General features: G+C 42.9%; 1 protein-coding gene across 1 annotated transcript; it reads right to left on the bottom strand.

Moving 5' to 3' along the window:
• Positions 1-7,842: 7,842 nt before the first annotated feature.
• Positions 7,843-14,073, bottom strand: LOC113424277 (uncharacterized). The gene is made up of 2 exons (XM_026685911.2): positions 13,949-14,073; positions 7,843-8,758 (listed from the first exon to the last, which is right to left on the bottom strand). The coding sequence occupies exons 1-2, from the start codon at positions 14,016-14,018 to the stop codon at positions 8,034-8,036; spliced, it is 795 nt and encodes a 264-aa protein (XP_026541696.1). The 5' UTR covers positions 14,019-14,073; the 3' UTR covers positions 7,843-8,033.
• Between the last annotated feature and the right edge of the window lie 3,776 nt (positions 14,074-17,849).

The raw sequence follows: 17,849 nt of genomic DNA, 5'->3' as shown, positions 1-17,849 counted from the left end.
TAGATGTGCCAACAAAACAGCCAATATAAGTTGAAGACTTGGGTGAGGAAGTGAGCAATAAAAAGAAGAAACATATTACAATCTAGAGCAGATTTTTCTTACCTACAGGAAAAGGAAGGAAATCATATTGGGAAAAACTTAACAATGATGATTCACTTGGCCACTGACTCCAACATGATCCAACTTTATACCTGTTTCTGATTTACTCATCATTAAAGATATTGCTGGGCAGACAGCAAATGGCTCAACTGTGTAGCTTCAGTGGGGCAGCTTCTGTATAGCTTCTCAGGGCACCATCAATATATAAACTACAGTATATTAGTTAATATATTACCTGATAGTTAATAGGGTGATATCTCCCTGATCCCACATCAATAAACCCTTAAACCATTCTTACATGTTATACTACTATAGACTTCAGAAAATGAAACTTGGTAAGAAAAAAGTCCCCCCAAAAGAAAGCACAAAATAGACTGATCTCACAATCTTTATGTTGTTTGTGTAAGGAACTTACTCAAATGCTACTATTTCTATGTCTTAAGCATTAACTTTGGGATCCAGAATCTCAGGCAATTTGAGGCAAATGCACCATTTTACATAACGAATCCATGTTAGGACAAGAAGTAATGGATGGAAACTAATCAAGGGGAGAACCCACCCAGAAGTAAGGAACAACTTTCTGACGGTGAGAACAATTAATCAGCTTGCCTTCAGAAGTTGTGGATGCTCCATCACTGGAAGTTTTTAACAAAAGATTGGACAGCTATTTGTCTGAAATGGTATAGGATCTCCTGATTGAGCAAGGGGTTGGACTAGAATACTTTCAAGGTCCCTTTTTATTTGTGTTATTCTGTTATGATTTCTGTGGGCATAGTGGGACTTCAGATTCCTCCTGCTTGAAAGAAAATTACTAGTTTGGCAAGCGAACTTATGTATAAAGATAGTTGGTTGATTGTAAACAGAGTATGAGTCAGCAGCCTGCATCAATTTTATGTTAGGCAGATGTTCATCTTGAGCATTGTGTCCAGTTCTGAACATTGCACTTTAAGGATTCAGGTGACTTGGAACAGGATGTGTGACACTTGAGATCCTTAGAAATTAAAAACTCACAGGTCTGGTGCTGTCCCCAGATGTGAGACACACCCCAGTGAAGTCATTGTGTAGTGCTGAGGCAAGTGAATCAATTTTCTTCTTGCATGGTTGTGGCATAAGTCAGATAACAAAAACGTTGTGGCCTGCAACACTAGGTCACCAGAAGGGAAGACAAGATGAATGCCAGCAGAGTGAATGGACAATAAAAGAGTTCAGTGTTGGAGCACCAGAATCTCAGGATGGAAACAAATCATCCCGGAGAAGATCTAGTTATGTGTTTGCTAGGAGTTAACACCAACTTGACAATCAGACTTCCAAGACCGATGTCAGAGCCACTATGTACACCAGACCAAGAAAGTAACTCCAAAGGAACATTAAAACTACTTCATTATATTGACTATAATCTTGCAAGTCTGATTGTGCTTTATTGCCTCACCCCCTCCCCTTATACTCCTGTGAAATTCAGAAGATGTCTGAATCATTTCCTCTTCCCCTCAGATTGTTTTGGGATTGAGCCATGCTTTTTTGCCTTGTTTTTACCAGATTCTGTGAACTGACCTGGCTTACTTCTGTCAAGGCTATCTTCTTTACTCCCTATACAAGGTGGCCAGATAGGGTGCTCCATCACTGGAGATTTTAAAAAAGAGATTAGACAACCATTTTTCTGAAATAGTATGGGTTTTTCTGCTTGAGCAGGGGGTTGGACTAGAAAACCTCCAAGGTCCCTTCCAATTCTGTTATTCTATTATTCTGAAAGTGTGCACCATTGGAAGACGCGAAAGACCAGGATGGGGACAGATCATCCTGCAGAAGATCTATCTAAGTCAATAAAAATCAGTGCCAAGTTGATGACAATTAATTCAGAAACTGGTGCAGGAATGAAGAGAGCATCTTCTCATTCAGCCTCAGTCACGAAATGTTGTGAGGGAACATCCCACCTTACAAGTTTGTTTGTTGCAGGAGGAGGATATGTAGTCTTCGTGTGCTGTCTTTTACTTCTGCGTGAAGTGTGAGATCAGAAAGGAAGGAAGGATACCAAAAGGGCCATTTATTAGTGATTTGTAGCATTATCCAACAATTCTGATTGCAATGACAGTAAATGAAGTTTATTTCACCACCATAAATGGCTAGTTCAATCATGAGTGAGGAAAACACAAAGGATTTAACATCACTTCACAAAAATAGCAATAGCCCTTAGACTTAACGGACAACACACATATCATTTACAGCCAAATGTTTACTCTCCTAGACATCCCTTACATTCCTTCTATATTAAAATTATATTTAATAATACATCTACTTACATTTTTTTCTAAGAATGGCTTTAGGATCCATATAATTAAACCCAGCATGTGAAATGGGAACTTGGCAGCATGCAAAGCCATTAAGAGAAGAAAGAAATCTGGTGGTCAGTATTTTGCTTTGCAGCATGTTGACCTGTGTAATGTTTTAATTAAAGAAATCATTTTGCGAAAATCTATATCTAAGCCTAGTTATTGTCAAGAAAGATATATATGGGCACATCAATACTAATAGGAACCATATTGCCTTCCCCGTTTATAGGGACTGAATCATGCACACACACACGATCTTGTTGATGACCCAAGCTCTGTAAAGGACCTTGGAATACTCACCTCTAATGATCTAAGTGCTAGAGCACACTGCAACTACATAGCCAAAAAGGCATTAAGAGTTGTTAACCTAATCCTACGTAGCTTTTTCTCTGGTAATATCACACTACTAACCAGAGCATACAAAACATTTGCTAGACCAATACTCGAATACAGTTCATCAGTCTGGAATCCACACTACGTATCTGATATTAGCACAATTGAGAAAGTCCAGAAATATTTCACAAGAAGAGTTCTCCACTCCTCTACTCGCTGTAGAATACCTTATGCCACCAGACTTGAAATTCTAGAACTAGAAAACCTTGAATTACGCCGTCTTCGGTCTGACTTAAGCATGGTATACAAAATCATACATTGCAATGTCCTACCTGTCAATGAATACTTCAGCTTCAACCATAACAACACAAGAGCACACAATAGATACAAACTCAAAGTAAACCGCACCAAACTTGATTGCAGGAAATACGACTTCAGCAATAGAGTGGTCAATGTCTGGAATACTCTACCCGACTCTGTAGTTTCTTCCCCAAACCCCAAAAACTTTAACCTTAGACTGTCTACTCTTGACCTCACCCCTTTCCTAAGAGGTCTGTAGGGGGCGTGCATAAGCGCACCAACGTGCCTACCGTCCCTGTCCTATTGTTTCTCCTATTCTTTTATTTTTCTTATATGTAACCATTTCATGTATTCACAACTATGTATACATTTATACTTATTATCTTGTAAACAATTGGCAAATCAAATAAATAAATAAAATAAATAAACACTGACTCATTCAAAGAGTTCATACAGGAATAAGGAGTGTCTTGCCTGCATCAGAAACCAGCAATTATGAGCTAAATTATTAGTTGTTACTACTTCCACCCTCTGCAAACTGAACAGTACTCATAGTATGCTATGTATTTTGTATTAAGTCCTAAGATTAGAAGTATTCTTTGGTGGCACTCCTTAACTATTGTAGTTAAGATCTATTGGTAGCACTAATCTCTTAATCATATTTTATTCAGTAAATCAATTTTTAACAGCTTCCCCTTATAATAAGGGATGGAACAGAAATTACACAACATGGTTTCCAAGCATGGAGAATTCCAATTTGTGTGCAGCAATTATATATTCCTTAGTTGCTACCTGGAAATAGCTTAGGATAGTCATCCCCGGCCTTTATGGCATAGTCATAATGGGGGAATTTACTTGTTTGATGGAGAACTACATAACCCAGCATTTTTAATTTAATGAATTGCAATTCTTAAAATGCCGACATAACCTGGCTATTGGAAGACATCAGTCTGAGGAAGATTGTGATTGTCAAAATATATCTTTAGGTGGCCCAAGCTGTGTTATCTTCTCTTATTTGTAGAACTTCATTAACTTACAGAACATTTCCTCCAAAGAAGATGACCATATTCAAAGGATGATTAGTTCTCCAACAATTTCTGGTAGACCAACAAGCACTAGTGGAGGACAGAGGTGTAATGTGGCATGCTGAATAAATTCTTCTGCTATTATTGCATTGTCAGTAACCTGAATACTTTTATGCTGTTTCTATGGTTTGGGTGGGGGGAGTTGCCCCCCTCCCAATGACTGTTGGATTTGGGAAGCTATACCAAATTGGATAAATAAAATAAAAGAGTTATTTTAGCAAAACAGGTGGTTTCTAACATGACTACAGAGAAAAACCTAGAAATATAACAACCTGCAGGCTATGTAAATATTGATAGGAAGGGAAGCTACCAGGAAGACCTGGAGAATGTTATATCGGTGGAATCCCACTCCTGGATAACCTGTCTCTTATCTGAATGCTGCCTAGTCTGTGGCTCCTCCTGCAGGACTAATATGGCTATCCTGGAAGAATCATGTGATTTTCACCACCAAGGAACCTGTACCCAGGACAGCAGCTGTTTTGCATTCATTAGGAGTCTTATCAGGGATAGAAAAGTGTAGACTAATAGTTTAATGATGAACTTACCTTCTGGGAGGGCTATCCTCTGCAAGGGATGTGAATAGTTTATTGCTTATTGACTATTTGCTAATGATCATGTGCCTTTGTTTTCCAAAAAGTGTATGAAAGCTATGCTAATTTGTGTATTGGGGGCTTTCAATTTGTGATTTAGTCCTGAGAACACATGTCTTTGTATGTTCTCAGGACTAAATAGGTTGCAATTTCCCATCATTATCTTCTTTTAATGACAGCATAATCCCTTGCATGGAGTCTGGGCAACTGAATGGAGCTGTGTTTATTGGCCGGTTGCCCTTCCTGTTGCCAATGCGGAATTATATTCAGCAGATATATTCTCATTGTGCCCAGAGAGAGAAATATCTGCCTCTACCTAGGATCGAACCCACAGCATCCCGATTGTGAGGTGAGAGTTTCACCTCTAGTCTAGGCCAGGGATCCCCAACCTTTTCGACGCCGCGGCCCGGTTCCGGCGTCAGCTGGGCGCCGCGGCCCGGTTCCGGCGTCAGCTGGGCGCCGCCATCTTTTTGACGAAAAATCACTTCCGGTGGCGTCGAAGTGATTTTTCAAATGGCGGCGCCAGCGCTTCTGGTGAGCTTTTCGGGTAGAAATGGCTTTCTACCCGGAAAAGCTCACCAAGCGCTGGCGCCGCCATCTTTTTGACGAAAAATTGCTTTTTTACCAAAAAGATGGCGGCGCCCAGCAACCAGCGGCCCGGTAAGGCTTGTTCCGCGGCCCGGTACCGGTCCGCGGACCGGCGGTTGGGGACCCCTGGTCTAGGCCACCGCATCACTCAGATTGCAATTTCCCATCTTGTGTAATAATTGGCTACTTTGCACTAAGGAAAAAGAAAACCAGCTTATGGTTGAGTCAGTTCAAGGTTTGGCAAACAATTGCTCTTCCTCGCATGTCCCAAGGACATTCTCACAGACTGTTACATCCATTGAGTGGTGTGTGCATCAGAGGTGGTATTCAGCAGGTTCTGACCAGTTCTGGAGAACTGGTAGCAGAAATTTTGAGTAGTTCAGAGAACCAGCAAATACCACCTCTGACTGGCCCCACCCCCATCTATTCTCTGCCTCCCGAGTCCCAGCTGATCGGCTGGGTCTTTTGTTGCCCTGCACAGGAGAACTGAGCTGGAAAGTAGGTTAGTGGGGTGGGGAGGGAATGGGATTTTGCAGTATCCTTCCCCTACCATGCCCACCAAGCCACACTACGCCACACTACATCCACCAAGCCACACTACGCCCACCAAGCCATGCCCACAGAACCGGTAGTAAAAATATTTGAATCCCACCACTGGTGTGCATGTTATCCCTTCATAAAATCACCATCTTCTCTAGCTGAGTGGTGCAAAAATTAGTTCCTTCAAAGCACTAGGTCACTGTCACTTGTGAACAGTTGATAAAAGCCAATCTGAGAAACCTCAATGGATGCTAGAAGAAGAAAAAGAAGGGAAGGTGCTTGCCTATAAAGGGGGCTTATAAAACCACACAACTAGTAAGAATTTCACAGAATTGTGTAATGTTACTTCCTCTCTGATTGGTGCCAGTGCCAGTTATCATAAGCCCAATCATTTTGCATCATCTAAAAATTGGACTTCTTTCTTTTGAACATACCTGATCTGGCTGAGGTTAATTGAAGTCCCCCCCTCCCTTTTTATTAATAAATGAAGAACTGAAATGGAGAGATAGCATGGATTATTTTAATAGAAATATTGAACCATTGAGAATACAAAAGTCTTGGCTTCCAATGACATAACAATATAACACAGGAAAGGGCAGAGATATTAACAGTGATAGGCAGAGATTAATTTCCACTGCATTCCACTTCTAAATTAGATGGAAAATGATCTGGATGGTGCACCATAAGTAACAATAAGCATGCTGTCACCACAAAGGAGAGGGGAGGAAGGCAATTATTTTAGAGCCAATGTGCCCGGCTCTTCTGTTGACAGGATAGCTAGAATAGCCATTCAGGTTTCTCCTAACCTATCTTCTCCAATCTACTGATCTTCAGATGTGGAGTTCAGTGGCCGTATTAGTATCAACGCATCTGTAGGGCATTCGGTTTTTAGTACTGTCTGAGCTTGGTTGTTTTCGGGCAGGGGTTTCATTCCACAAACATAGTAACTTCACCAGCACTGATTATGTTATCTAGTTTGGGTAAAGAAACATCTGCAAGAAAACAACCAAGTTGAAAGAGTGCCCAAGGATCCCTAATTTCAGCCTTGAACTAAAGATATTCTTTATTGGCATTAGGTTTCTACCTTTGGAAGTAGTATAAGAGCTGACCAAGAGAAGACAGAGATTTCTGTCTAGAATTTCATCTCAAAATTATTCTTAACACAAAAAGATGTGAGAGCACAGAAGAACCACTGCTTGAAAATGCATGTCACGTACATGTTCCACAGCTGGTTTCACAAATTTCCTGGCCTGTTTGTGAAGCCTAGACGCTACTGTCCCATGTGCCTTCTCTTCCTTCCTCCTCCACTGTCTCATGATTGACAGAGCTAGAAAGCTTTTCACATGTTGGTTTTCACATGTTGGCAAGCTTTTTTTTTTTCAGCTGGCTCCAAAGGACACAAGAGACATCCTTGTATCAGCTCTTAGCTCTGGATGTCTTCCCTCCCTACATCCAGAGCACCTCAGGGGGAATCTCATATTTCTGAAATTTGACTCTCAGCTATCCACACACACTCTTGCTTAAGAGTTTTTGCTAATAGTATCTGTCAAACTGTGATTCCCATCAATCCTTAGGCAGGTTGGCTATGGGACAGACTGGTGGAAGAGATGGGAACCGTAGGCTAATACATTTGGAGGGAAAGTCCTTCTGTAGATCATGTTTATGAAGTGAGGGACGTGCAGTTATCCCATTTGAACAACACGATGGGACAGATGTGCAAAATGTTGGCATCGCCACGTGATCATCACCAGCCAAGGTGGCTGAGGCTTTCTCAAAGTAGATTGAGAAATCTGCATCCTCTTAACAGTAGATCTAGTATAGACCTCTGGAAAAAAGTATGCTGCTTAGGAGAGCTAACATTGCATTGCCGTGGCTGTCTTCTTGCGAGTTCTCACATTGTAACTGCCCTACACATTTTAATGGGCACTCTTGGTGCCAAAGAAAACTTTCTAGTGTATAATAGTCCATTAACCATAGTAATAAAATTGGAAAAGCCTTTAATTTGTAGGTCCAGCCCTCCCAGATTTTAAGACTGGCTTTGCTCTACTCGCATTCAATTGTGACATGTATTTACCTCCCTGCCATAAAGTTCTTGCCCAAACATGGCAAGGAAACCAAGGCCAACTCAACCCTGTCTCCAGGACACAGAGTCGAGTCTAACCTCCCTTCCTTTAACATTTTGGAATGCAAGGGTTTGTAGGAGACTGATCGTCTCTCCCCTGCTCTCTCCATGGCTGCAAAGCCTCCGGTATGGGGCCATAACTGCCATCATCTGTCCCCCTTGGGCCGGATGCAATGGATTCTCCATCATAGAGTTTGTCCGAAGAATGGGAATCTGCACCACCACCATAAGGACCGCCATAGGGTACATTGGGCCTAGCCTTAGGGGGTGCCTTTGAAGCTGGGACATAGGTTCCTCCCCATTCCTTAGCAGTTGGGATGTAGGGGATACCAGGTTCCTTCCATACTGGCCGTGGATGGCCATTAGGAGTGTTTTCTCTGATGGTAAAACCAGAAGGTGGCCTTTCAGGAGTGCCACCTTCATGTTGTGCAGCACCCCAAGGTTCATACGGTCTTGGTCCGCCACCCTGAGCAGGATTTCCAAAGTTAGGCCCCATTGGGTTGCCAAGCCACCAAGGTCTACTTGGCCTGCCAAACTGAAAGGGGTTGTCTTCTTGGGAATGGGGTGCAGAAGAACCTCCTCCATAATTTCCAGGTGCGGAAGGCCTGCCACCCACTATCCGAGAGTCTCCCCCTTCAATGCTGTTGCCTCCCATTCCAGGTGGTGAGACGTCTGGTTTGAGAATCCCACTTGGGAAAGAGCACCTCTCCACCCCTGGGGGCAGGGGCTGAAGGTCTTCCCCAAAGACCGTGTCAACACATCTGGAGGCTATGCCTAGAAAGAGACACAAAAAAGACAAAGTTGCTGCTGAGTCATTGGCTGAGGTTCACCATGGTACCCCCACTTCCAGCAGGTGCCATAAGAAGGCACAGAATATCTTTATTATTAATATTAATATTGGCTACAGTAAGAATTTTTCAAACCTGTGCTATCTCCCTCCCACCCCGCACCTACTCAACGTTATTATATGAACTAGGGAGGTGTTTGCCTGAGTTGCTTATGCCTGCAGTACTTTCTTCTTGTTTTGGAATTAAACCATAACAGATAACAGATAATCAGAGTTGGAAGGGACCTTATAGGTCATCTAGTCCAACCCCCCACCCAAGCAGGAGACCCTACACCATTTCTGATGAATGGCAGTCCAATCTCTTCTTGAAAGTCTCAAGTGATGGCGCTCCCACAACTTCCGAGGGCAAGCTGTTCCATTGGTTGATTGTTCTCACTGTCAGAAAGTTTCTCCTTATTTCCAGGTTGCATCTCTCCTTGTTCAGTTTCCCTCCATTATTCCTTGTCTGGCCTACAGGCACTTTAGAAAATAGCTTGATCCCTTCCTCCCTGTGGCAGCCCCTCAAATATTGGAAGACCAGTATCATGTCTCCCCTGATCCTTCTCTTCACTAGACTAGCCATGCCCAGTTCCTGTAACCATTCTTCATGTGTTTTAGTCTCCAGTCCCCTAATCATTTCCCCCTTTTTGCTTTGATAATGGATCTGGCCTATCTCTGCCAAGGTCACCTTCCTTAGTCTCTACATCTCCTCCATGTTTACCAACAACAATTGGGAGGCAAGATGGGCTGAGACTGAGAGAACATGACTGGTCCAAGCTCCCCAGGGTGTTTCTCCAAAAGGGAAGTCTAGAACCTGGATTTCCTTCTCCTAGTCCAGGGGTGTCCCAACTTCTGAGGGTCACTTTGGACAGTTCGCAAATATTTGAGGGCCAGGGGGAAAAAATCAATGTTATAAATGAGCAAATAAGATTTGCTCCTCCTCCCCTCATCTCACAGGCAAGGAAGTAACCCACCAGTCTTCTTTGTCCTGAGCCGGTTTAGATGGGGCTTTCTTTGGAGGGCGAGGGGAGATGGAGCAAGGAAGACTCCAAGGGAGCACATGGGAGGAGCTGGTAGGCCAGAAGGAACCTTCCAGAAGGCTGGATTTAACTCTCAGGCTGTAGTTTGGAGTCCAGTCCAATCCTTTCACCACACCACCCTATGGGCTCTCATATAATGCATCTCTCATAAACAGTGCCATCAAGACACCTCCATATTTTTGTTTGTTTTGCTGCTGACTGAAACCTAGAAATTGGCAAAAGTCCCTCTGTCCTTTTGCCAAAAGAATGGTGTGGAAACCGCTGTAAACCAAGAGCTCCCATCTGCCAGTGTGACAACTGTTAATGAGCTCAATCCTGCCCTTCTGCCTCAGGCACATCCCCAAAGTTTCGTTGATTATGTTTCTCCTGGTCAAGCTCCAGAAAATGTTTGAAACAGGAGCCAGGAGCCAGGAATGCCAACTCCCTACAATAGCCTGCAAAAATCGAAGCAAATGTAGGGTTCCACCTGGAATCTGCAACGGTGAAAACAAGAGGCAGATGTGGTGGATTGTGTCTGGGAAGGGAGAGGTGATGTGACAGACTAAAAATGAAGTGGCAGTTTTCCAGGAAGTGGGGAGCACATTCCAAAGGTGTGTGTGTGTGTGAGAAAAGATGCAACACAGTGCAGAGGTAGATCAGATACAGATGAAGAAATGTAGGATAGTCACTCCCTAGAAATTTTCAAGATATATCCTTAGGCTTAGAGTAGTATAGCTTTTAGTATACAGTAGTATAGCTATAATAATTCTGTCTATATATATATTCAATCATTCATTCATATCCCGCTTCCATTACTTTTACAAATAAATCAAGGCAGTCAGCATATTCAACACACCTTCTTCCTCCTATTTTCCCCATAACAACAACCCTGTGAGGTAAATTGAGCTGAAAGAGACTGACTAGCCCAAAGTCACCCAGCTGGCTTTCATGGCTAAGACGGGACTTGAACTCACAGTCTCTGGCTTTCTAGCCTGGTGCCTTAACTATATGGTGTGAACAATAATAAACTTTGGCTGGATGGTTCTATATTGTTCTTGGGTTGGGCCTGAGAACAGTTGGCTTCTCTGGCAACTTACCATCTGATACAGCTCTCAATTTTCTAGGTCTCTCCACCCATCTCCATTCTCCATTCTAGGGCATAAGCTAATTATTTGTTATGATGCTATTACATATTCTAAACTAATCAGTAAACAACTGGTAAAATGTTATGAACCTTAGTATAAATAATGTGTGTGTATATATATATATCATACAATCCAAGTTTTTATCCTTTGGTTCCTCCTCTCCCTCCTAGGCCAATCTACATGCCATTTCACAGCTTACTTCTCAGTCAACCTATTTCCTTCTTAAAGGAGATTTTAGTCAGCAGGATCTCCAGAGTGCAGTTTGTAGCTTGCTTGCCCTTGGCTGCCATGGAAACGAGAGGGGGTGAAATTTGGGGTGTGTGTGGGGGTGAGCTGGTGTGAAGTGTTCCCGTGAGAATTGGAAAGGAGGTTTGCTACCCATCAAGGGAGTGGAGTTGTTTGGACTTTTCCAAGGCCATTCGTGCTAGGCCTCTGGAGGCGCCTAGCATCTGCTGAAGAGGTTTCCCATAACATCATATTGGACGCTAATTGGTCTTTATGGGCTGGACCCTGGAAGGGGAAGGCTTTGGGGTGACTTTCAATGTGTAACTTTTGTGTGGATTTTACTCAGACCTTGCCTTGCTTCTGCTACTATCAGTTCTTTCTTAGTAAAAAAATACATTTTCTTTAAATCTATGGAGTTGCGGGTTTTCCTTTTTAAGATTTGAAAGGAAGCAAACCTGACAGCTATTCTGGATAGAAATAGAAATAATGAGAATAGAATAGAATATAGAATAGAATAGAAAATAAGGGAAGGGAAGGGAAGGGAAGGGAAGGGAAGGGAAGGGAAGAGAAGAGAAGAGAAGAGAAGAGAAGAGAAGAGAAGAGAAGAGAAGAGAAGAGAAGAGAAGAGAAGAGAAGAGAAGAGAAGAGAATAATAGGATGGGATGGGATAGAGCAGAGCAGAGCAGAGCAGAGCAGAGCAGAGCAGAGCAGAGCCGAGCAGAGCAGAGCAGAGCAGAGCAGAGTAGAGTAGAGTAGAGTAGAGTAGAGTAGAGTAGAGTAGAATAAATATAGAATTCTTTATTGGCCAAGTGTGATTGGACACACAAGGAATTTGTCTCTGGTGTATAAGCTCTCAGGATACATAATGTATAAACAGCAAGTGATAGGTCATAAATCATAGTTACAATCATTAATCATGTTACAAACAACAATTGATAAATCATAAGAAATCAATAGGAGAAGGTAGTAGGAAAGATGAGAAGATAAGAAAAGATGAGAAATGAGTCAGTGTTGTGGGAATTAAGTGTTCAGCAGAGTGATAACCTGGGTGGGGGGGATTATCTTTGTGATTAGTTGTTTTGGCAGACAATGCTCTATAGTGAAGGGGAAAGTTGAAGTAGATTATGTGCAGGATGTGATCTATAGATATTTTCTCATCCTTCTTTCTGGCTCGTGCAGTAGGATTGGGAATAATAAAGTAACTTAGTAATAAATCTGGTCGATCCATGTAAACCATGCTTAGCTAAGCCAAGATTTAGTGTAATATGCCAAATAAGCAGTGGTGGGATTCAAATTTTTTAACAACCAGTTCTGTGGGCGTGGCTTAGGTGGTGGGCATGGCTTGATGGTCATGTGACTGGGTGGACATGGCTTGGTGGTCATGTTATTGGCTGGGCGTGGCCAACTCAATATCACTCACATTGAGGCACGCATCTCCTCACCTGGCCTCTCATGACTGTGGGGATGCTGCAACAGTCGTAAGTGTGAAAAATGGTCATAAGTCACTTTTGTCAGTGCCATTGTAATTTTGAATGATCACCACACAAGCAAAGTACCAGCAAAGGAGGGGAAAAACTCCAGAGAAGTTCCTGAGACAGGAAGTCTAGTCCTGCCAAGAATGTAATAAAGGTTAACGGAGAGGCAGCTTCTGTAAGCAACACCAGAATGTTTCCTTCCTGCCTTCCTTACAGGATTAGACCAGTAATTTCTTCCAACAACTGGTTCTCCGAACTGCTTAGAATGTTAACAACCGGTTCTAGCGAATAGGTGCGAACTGGTAGAATCCCACCCCTGCATATAAGTTATTCACATTAGAACTTCAGAAGTTGCTATGTACAAAATTAGCCCATTTCTCCATCCTGCCCAATATTTTCATGCAATTCTCTAGAATTTCAACCAGTTTTTTTCCAACTGGTTGGTAGTACCTGGTCATACTGGGATTTCAGCCTAGTATCTTCTAAGGCCAAAACATTGATACAACGACCTTTCAAACTGACTTAATAATGCAGTACTATCTTCTGATTAAAGGTGGTCAGGAAGCAATTTATATTTTTTTTTCAATCATATCCAATTCTCTATTTTTTTATATACTCCTACTATTCTAATCGCTTGACCATCGTTGAATGTAACACAACATACTTTTGGTTTCTGTTAATTCTATTTTACAGGTGGGAAAAGTATAACTTGAAAAAGAGCATCATTGACACAATGCAGATTCAAGTTTTGAATCCATTTTTGTCTTGGCAGCCTTTGTCTAAAGTTGATGGAACCAGCCGAACATCTCAAGACCTGTTACTTCCTGCCTCCTTTCTTAGGACAGAAAGGATACACAGAGCAGAGTTTAGGCACTATTTACAAAGAGTTGTAAAGTATAGCTTAGACATCACTTATACTTTCAGTCCTAAAGAGCAAATTCAGAATTATGGGGATACCACACAGCTTTTTACAAAGTGTTCCCACATCTGAGAGATAAACATCTAGATGCCCACTAGTGATCATCTAAATGCTTCCTGGATCTGGTAATATTATACTAACAGAAATGGCAAAGAATTTCTTGGCACCTTAAAGACAAACAACTCTCTTAAATGTTGTCAGTCCATTTCATCATTTGGCCAAGGCTTAAATAAAAGGGATGGGGTGCGGTCAAAGGAGTCATTAAGAATAATATGGATGGTGCAGATTTAACAATGATTTGATAAATATCCATTCCTGAAGAGGGAATCCCTCTGTCCCATCATCCCCAACATACCTTGCAAATGGAAACTCAGGATTAAAGCCAAGAGCAGCGGCATCATGCCAGGATGGGACTTGCAGTTCATGCTGAAGGACCCCAAAGATCAACACATCTGCTTCCAGTGCCTCTCCCTACTTTAGGACAATAGAAGACTGTGTCACCTCCTCTGCATTTTAGGATTTATATCTCTGGAACTTTGCCCTGCCCCACGGATAAGGCGGGAACAGCCCAAATTGCAGCTGGATTGGGAGTCTGCTTTCCACATACTGTGTCACAGCAGCTCAGACCTCAGATAACAGCCCAGCCCTTAATACACCACTGCAAACTGGGTGGACTTGATGTTTGGACAAAGAAATGGGGGAGAGCCATGTGTGGTCCAGCCAGTGTGAGATGAAGGGCAGAACAAAAGGAAGCGATGTACTCAGACAACAGAAATGGGACTGACCAACCAAAGGACAATATGTGGAACTAAAATAGTCATCAGTGCTGAATAACAGAATTGGAAGGGACCTTGGAGGTCTTCTACTCCAACCCCTGCTCAAGCAGGAAACCCTATACCAGCAGTGGCTAACTTTTTTCAGCTCCCGTGCTGATGGATTTCAAAGACTAGTCATTGTTCAGGGTGCCAAGATGTCTGCCTGCCTGGGCAGCGTTTGTTCCTTTTATATGGTTCTTTACAAGTAGCAAAAGGCAACATAGATACAGCATTAGGATGGGTGAGTCCCTCATAGATATAACAATAGGATTGGTGAAACCCCCCCCCCCAACCAATCCTTAAGAATAGTGGTGATGTTAGTAAGGTGAGATCATTACACCAGGCTGGGACTTACCAGCCCGGGACAGGGAGTGAGATCATGCAAAGAGCAAAGAGGCCCACAGAGGTATCAGGCACAGCAGTATGCTGCGTGCGCCATCTACAGGATCTCTGTTGCTACTACACCGTGCCGATAATTGCGCGCGCTCACTTGCGTGCGCTCACATACCAGCACCCAGAAGGCAATGCATGCTGGGGGCCCCCATGCCCCCTGCGTATGTGCACATGACCCACCCCTCGTGCGCCACGTACCTGCATATGTGCACGCGATTTCCCCCTCACATGCCACATGTCTGTGCATGCGCACGCAATCCCCTCATGCGCAGCACATCCCTGTGCATGCACACACATCTCCCATGCACTCCCCTCTGCCCCCTGCGCATGCGCGCCAGATACCCGACAATCATCTGTTGGGCGGCGGCGCGCATGCACAGTGCGGCTCTTCTGGGCAACCTCTCGCGTGCCGGGGGGAAATGGCTCTGCATGCCACTTCTGGCATGCGTGTCATAGGTTCACCAACACAGCCCTAAACCATTTCAGACAGATGGTTGCCCAATCTCTTCTTAAAAACCTCCTATGATGGAGCACCACAACTTCCAGAGGCAAGCCGCTAATTAATTGTTCTCACTGTCAGGAAATTTCTCCTTAGTTCTAGGTTGGTTCTCTCCTTGATTAATTTCCACCCGTTTCTTGTCCTACCCTCAGATGCTTCAGAGAACAGATTGATTCCCCCTCTTTTTTGTGGCAGTCCTTCAAATATTGGAACACTGCTATCATGTCACCCCTGGTTCTTCTTTTCACTAGACTAGACCTTCCTGCAACCAACTTCCAGTGCCCTAATCCTCTTTGTTGCTCTTTGCTCTCTTTCTGATTACAGGCTATGTGGGATTTGCATGATGAGGCTGGGGAAGGCCGTCAAAAAGCAGCAGGAAGAGAGACATTAGGTTGCACTTGTGCTTGGAAAGAGAAAGAATGTGACTGACAACCTGAAAGGAAGGGCAACCGATTGTCCTTTGTAGGACGGTCATTATACTACAGGTAATCCTCCACTTCTGATTGTAATGAAGCCTGCCCATCACAGTCGCAAGCTGTGACAGTTCTAAAAAAAATGGCTGACCCAATTATATGGTAGTTGTTAAGTAAATTCCGTGGTTGTTAAGCATACAATAGTTTATTATCAGCAAGGTTTTGCCAAAAAACAGAAGTGCCTCTGGGAAACTGCGAATAGCCATAAATGCAGCCATGTTGCCATATGTCTGAAGTGATCGCGAGGGGCGGGGAAGGAGGTGACTGCTTGAACCTCAAATCCGAGTCGTAAGTGGTAGCCTCAAGATAGGTCTGCTGTAATTTTGAACAGTCACTAAATGGCCAGTCATAATTCGAGGACCAGCTGCGTTCTTCTTATGTCGAGGCTGTGCTTTTAATGGTAGTTATATCCTTAGAGGGAAAAAATGTTATTTGTCAAGCTAGAATTCTTCTGCAAGAAAAGTGCACAGTTGTAAAACAAAATCACCACCATACAGGGCCCTCAACCTCCAAGCTGGACAAGAAGAGATGTTGCAGTTGATGGTATTGAAAGCTGCTGTGAGATCTAATAGAATTATTGGAGAGTTATACGTCCATCAATTCCTGCCATGAGTTATCCATGTATTTAATTTAGTCCTATTCCCAAAGCTGACTGCCATGGCCCCAGGTAATCCATTACTTCCAAAATTCTTTGCTATTTTCACTTCATTGCATTATATTTTTTTTCCTGTTTTACAAAACAATTCTCTTATACCAGTTTTCTGTGACGTGTTTTCAGTTCCTGGTCCAAGACTTGGAAACAAATTTTAACTGTCCCCATTTCAAAAACAGGGAAACAATAATTGCTCAAAACTGCCTAGAAGCTCCCAACTCTTTTTTTAAAATCCAGGTTAAAGTGCTAAGCAGCCATCTTGAGCTGGCAAAAAAAGTACACTGGCATTTAATTTGCTGCCATCCTTGTCAGTCTCTGTGTGGCCACAGGTTGCCAAATTGTGGTGTCTTTACTGCATGTAGACACCTTAAAAGACGGATTGGATAGATTTTGATCCATCCCACTTAATTGTTTGGGGGAAATTCCATCCATCATTCTTTAATGTTGGATTTCTGTGTGGAGGAAGTGACTTTTGGTATATGGATTGACCAGCAGGTTTAGATATTTATGTTCACAAAAGAGACTATCAGCTGATTCTCTCCTGAAATAACACAACATGGGATCAATGATCATAAACTGATACCCAAAAGAGCACTAAATTTATGTTCAACTCAAGTGCAGCTTGAGAGACAGTTAGTTTTGTGTAGTGGTTAAAATGCTGGCCTAGAATCTAGGAGACTGTGAGTTCTAGTACCGCTTTAGACAGTGGTGGGATTCAAAAAAATTTACTACCAGTTGTGTGGGTGTGGTTGGTGGGTGTGGCTTGATGGGCGTGGTGGGGAAGGTTACTGCAAAATCCCCATTCCCTCCCCACCCCACTATCCTGCTTTCCAGCTCCGTTCTCCTGTGCAGGACAACAAAAGGAGACTCAGCCGATCAGCTGGGACTCAGAAGGCAGAGAATAGATGGGGGTGGGGCCAGTCAGAGGCGGTAGTTGCCGGTTCTCCTAACTCCTCAAAATTTCCGCTAGCAGTTCTCAGAACTGGTCAGAACCTGCTGAATCCTACCTCTGGATAGGTGCTACCCTTTGAGTCATCTGACTGATACTTACCAATTGACTGATGAAGTAGGCCTGATTGCACCCAGAGCAAAATTGCTTTGGCTTGTTCCTTGCTTAAAAGGGAAAACACAGTACAGGTAAATCTTCAATTTACAACTATTCGTTTCGTGACTGTTTGATTTTTACAACAGCACTGAACAAAATGACTCATGACTGTTTTATGACCATGGTCCTATAATCAAAATTCGGACACTTAGCAACTGTCGTGTATGTATATAGGAGGGTTGCAATATCTCAGGGGCCTTGTGATTATCTTTTGCAAACATCTGATGAGCAAAGTCAATGGAGAAGCCAAATTCACTTAGCATCTGTATTACTAACTGAATACTTGCAGTGACTCACTTAACAACTATAGCAAGAACAG

Source organism: Notechis scutatus, chromosome 2 (assembly GCF_049901735.1).
Source record: "Notechis scutatus isolate UNSWTSFEM ecotype Mainland chromosome 2, rNotScu1.2, whole genome shotgun sequence".
Lineage (NCBI taxonomy): Eukaryota > Metazoa > Chordata > Lepidosauria > Squamata > Elapidae > Notechis > Notechis scutatus.
Note: the sequence above shows the minus strand (reverse complement) of the source record. Positions and strands in the feature narration are given on the sequence as shown.

What these genes read in the sequence shown, in the direction of transcription:
- LOC113424277 (XM_026685911.2), bottom strand. Translation starts at nt 14,018, where the DNA reads ATGAACTGCAAGTCCCATCCTGGCATGATGCCGCTGCTCTTGGCTTTA. An exon ending in CCTGAGTTTCCATTTGCAAG is followed by an intron (nt 8,759 to 13,948) that starts GTATGTTGGGGA and finishes GTCTCTTTCTAG; the next exon opens with GCATAGCCTCCAGATGTGTT.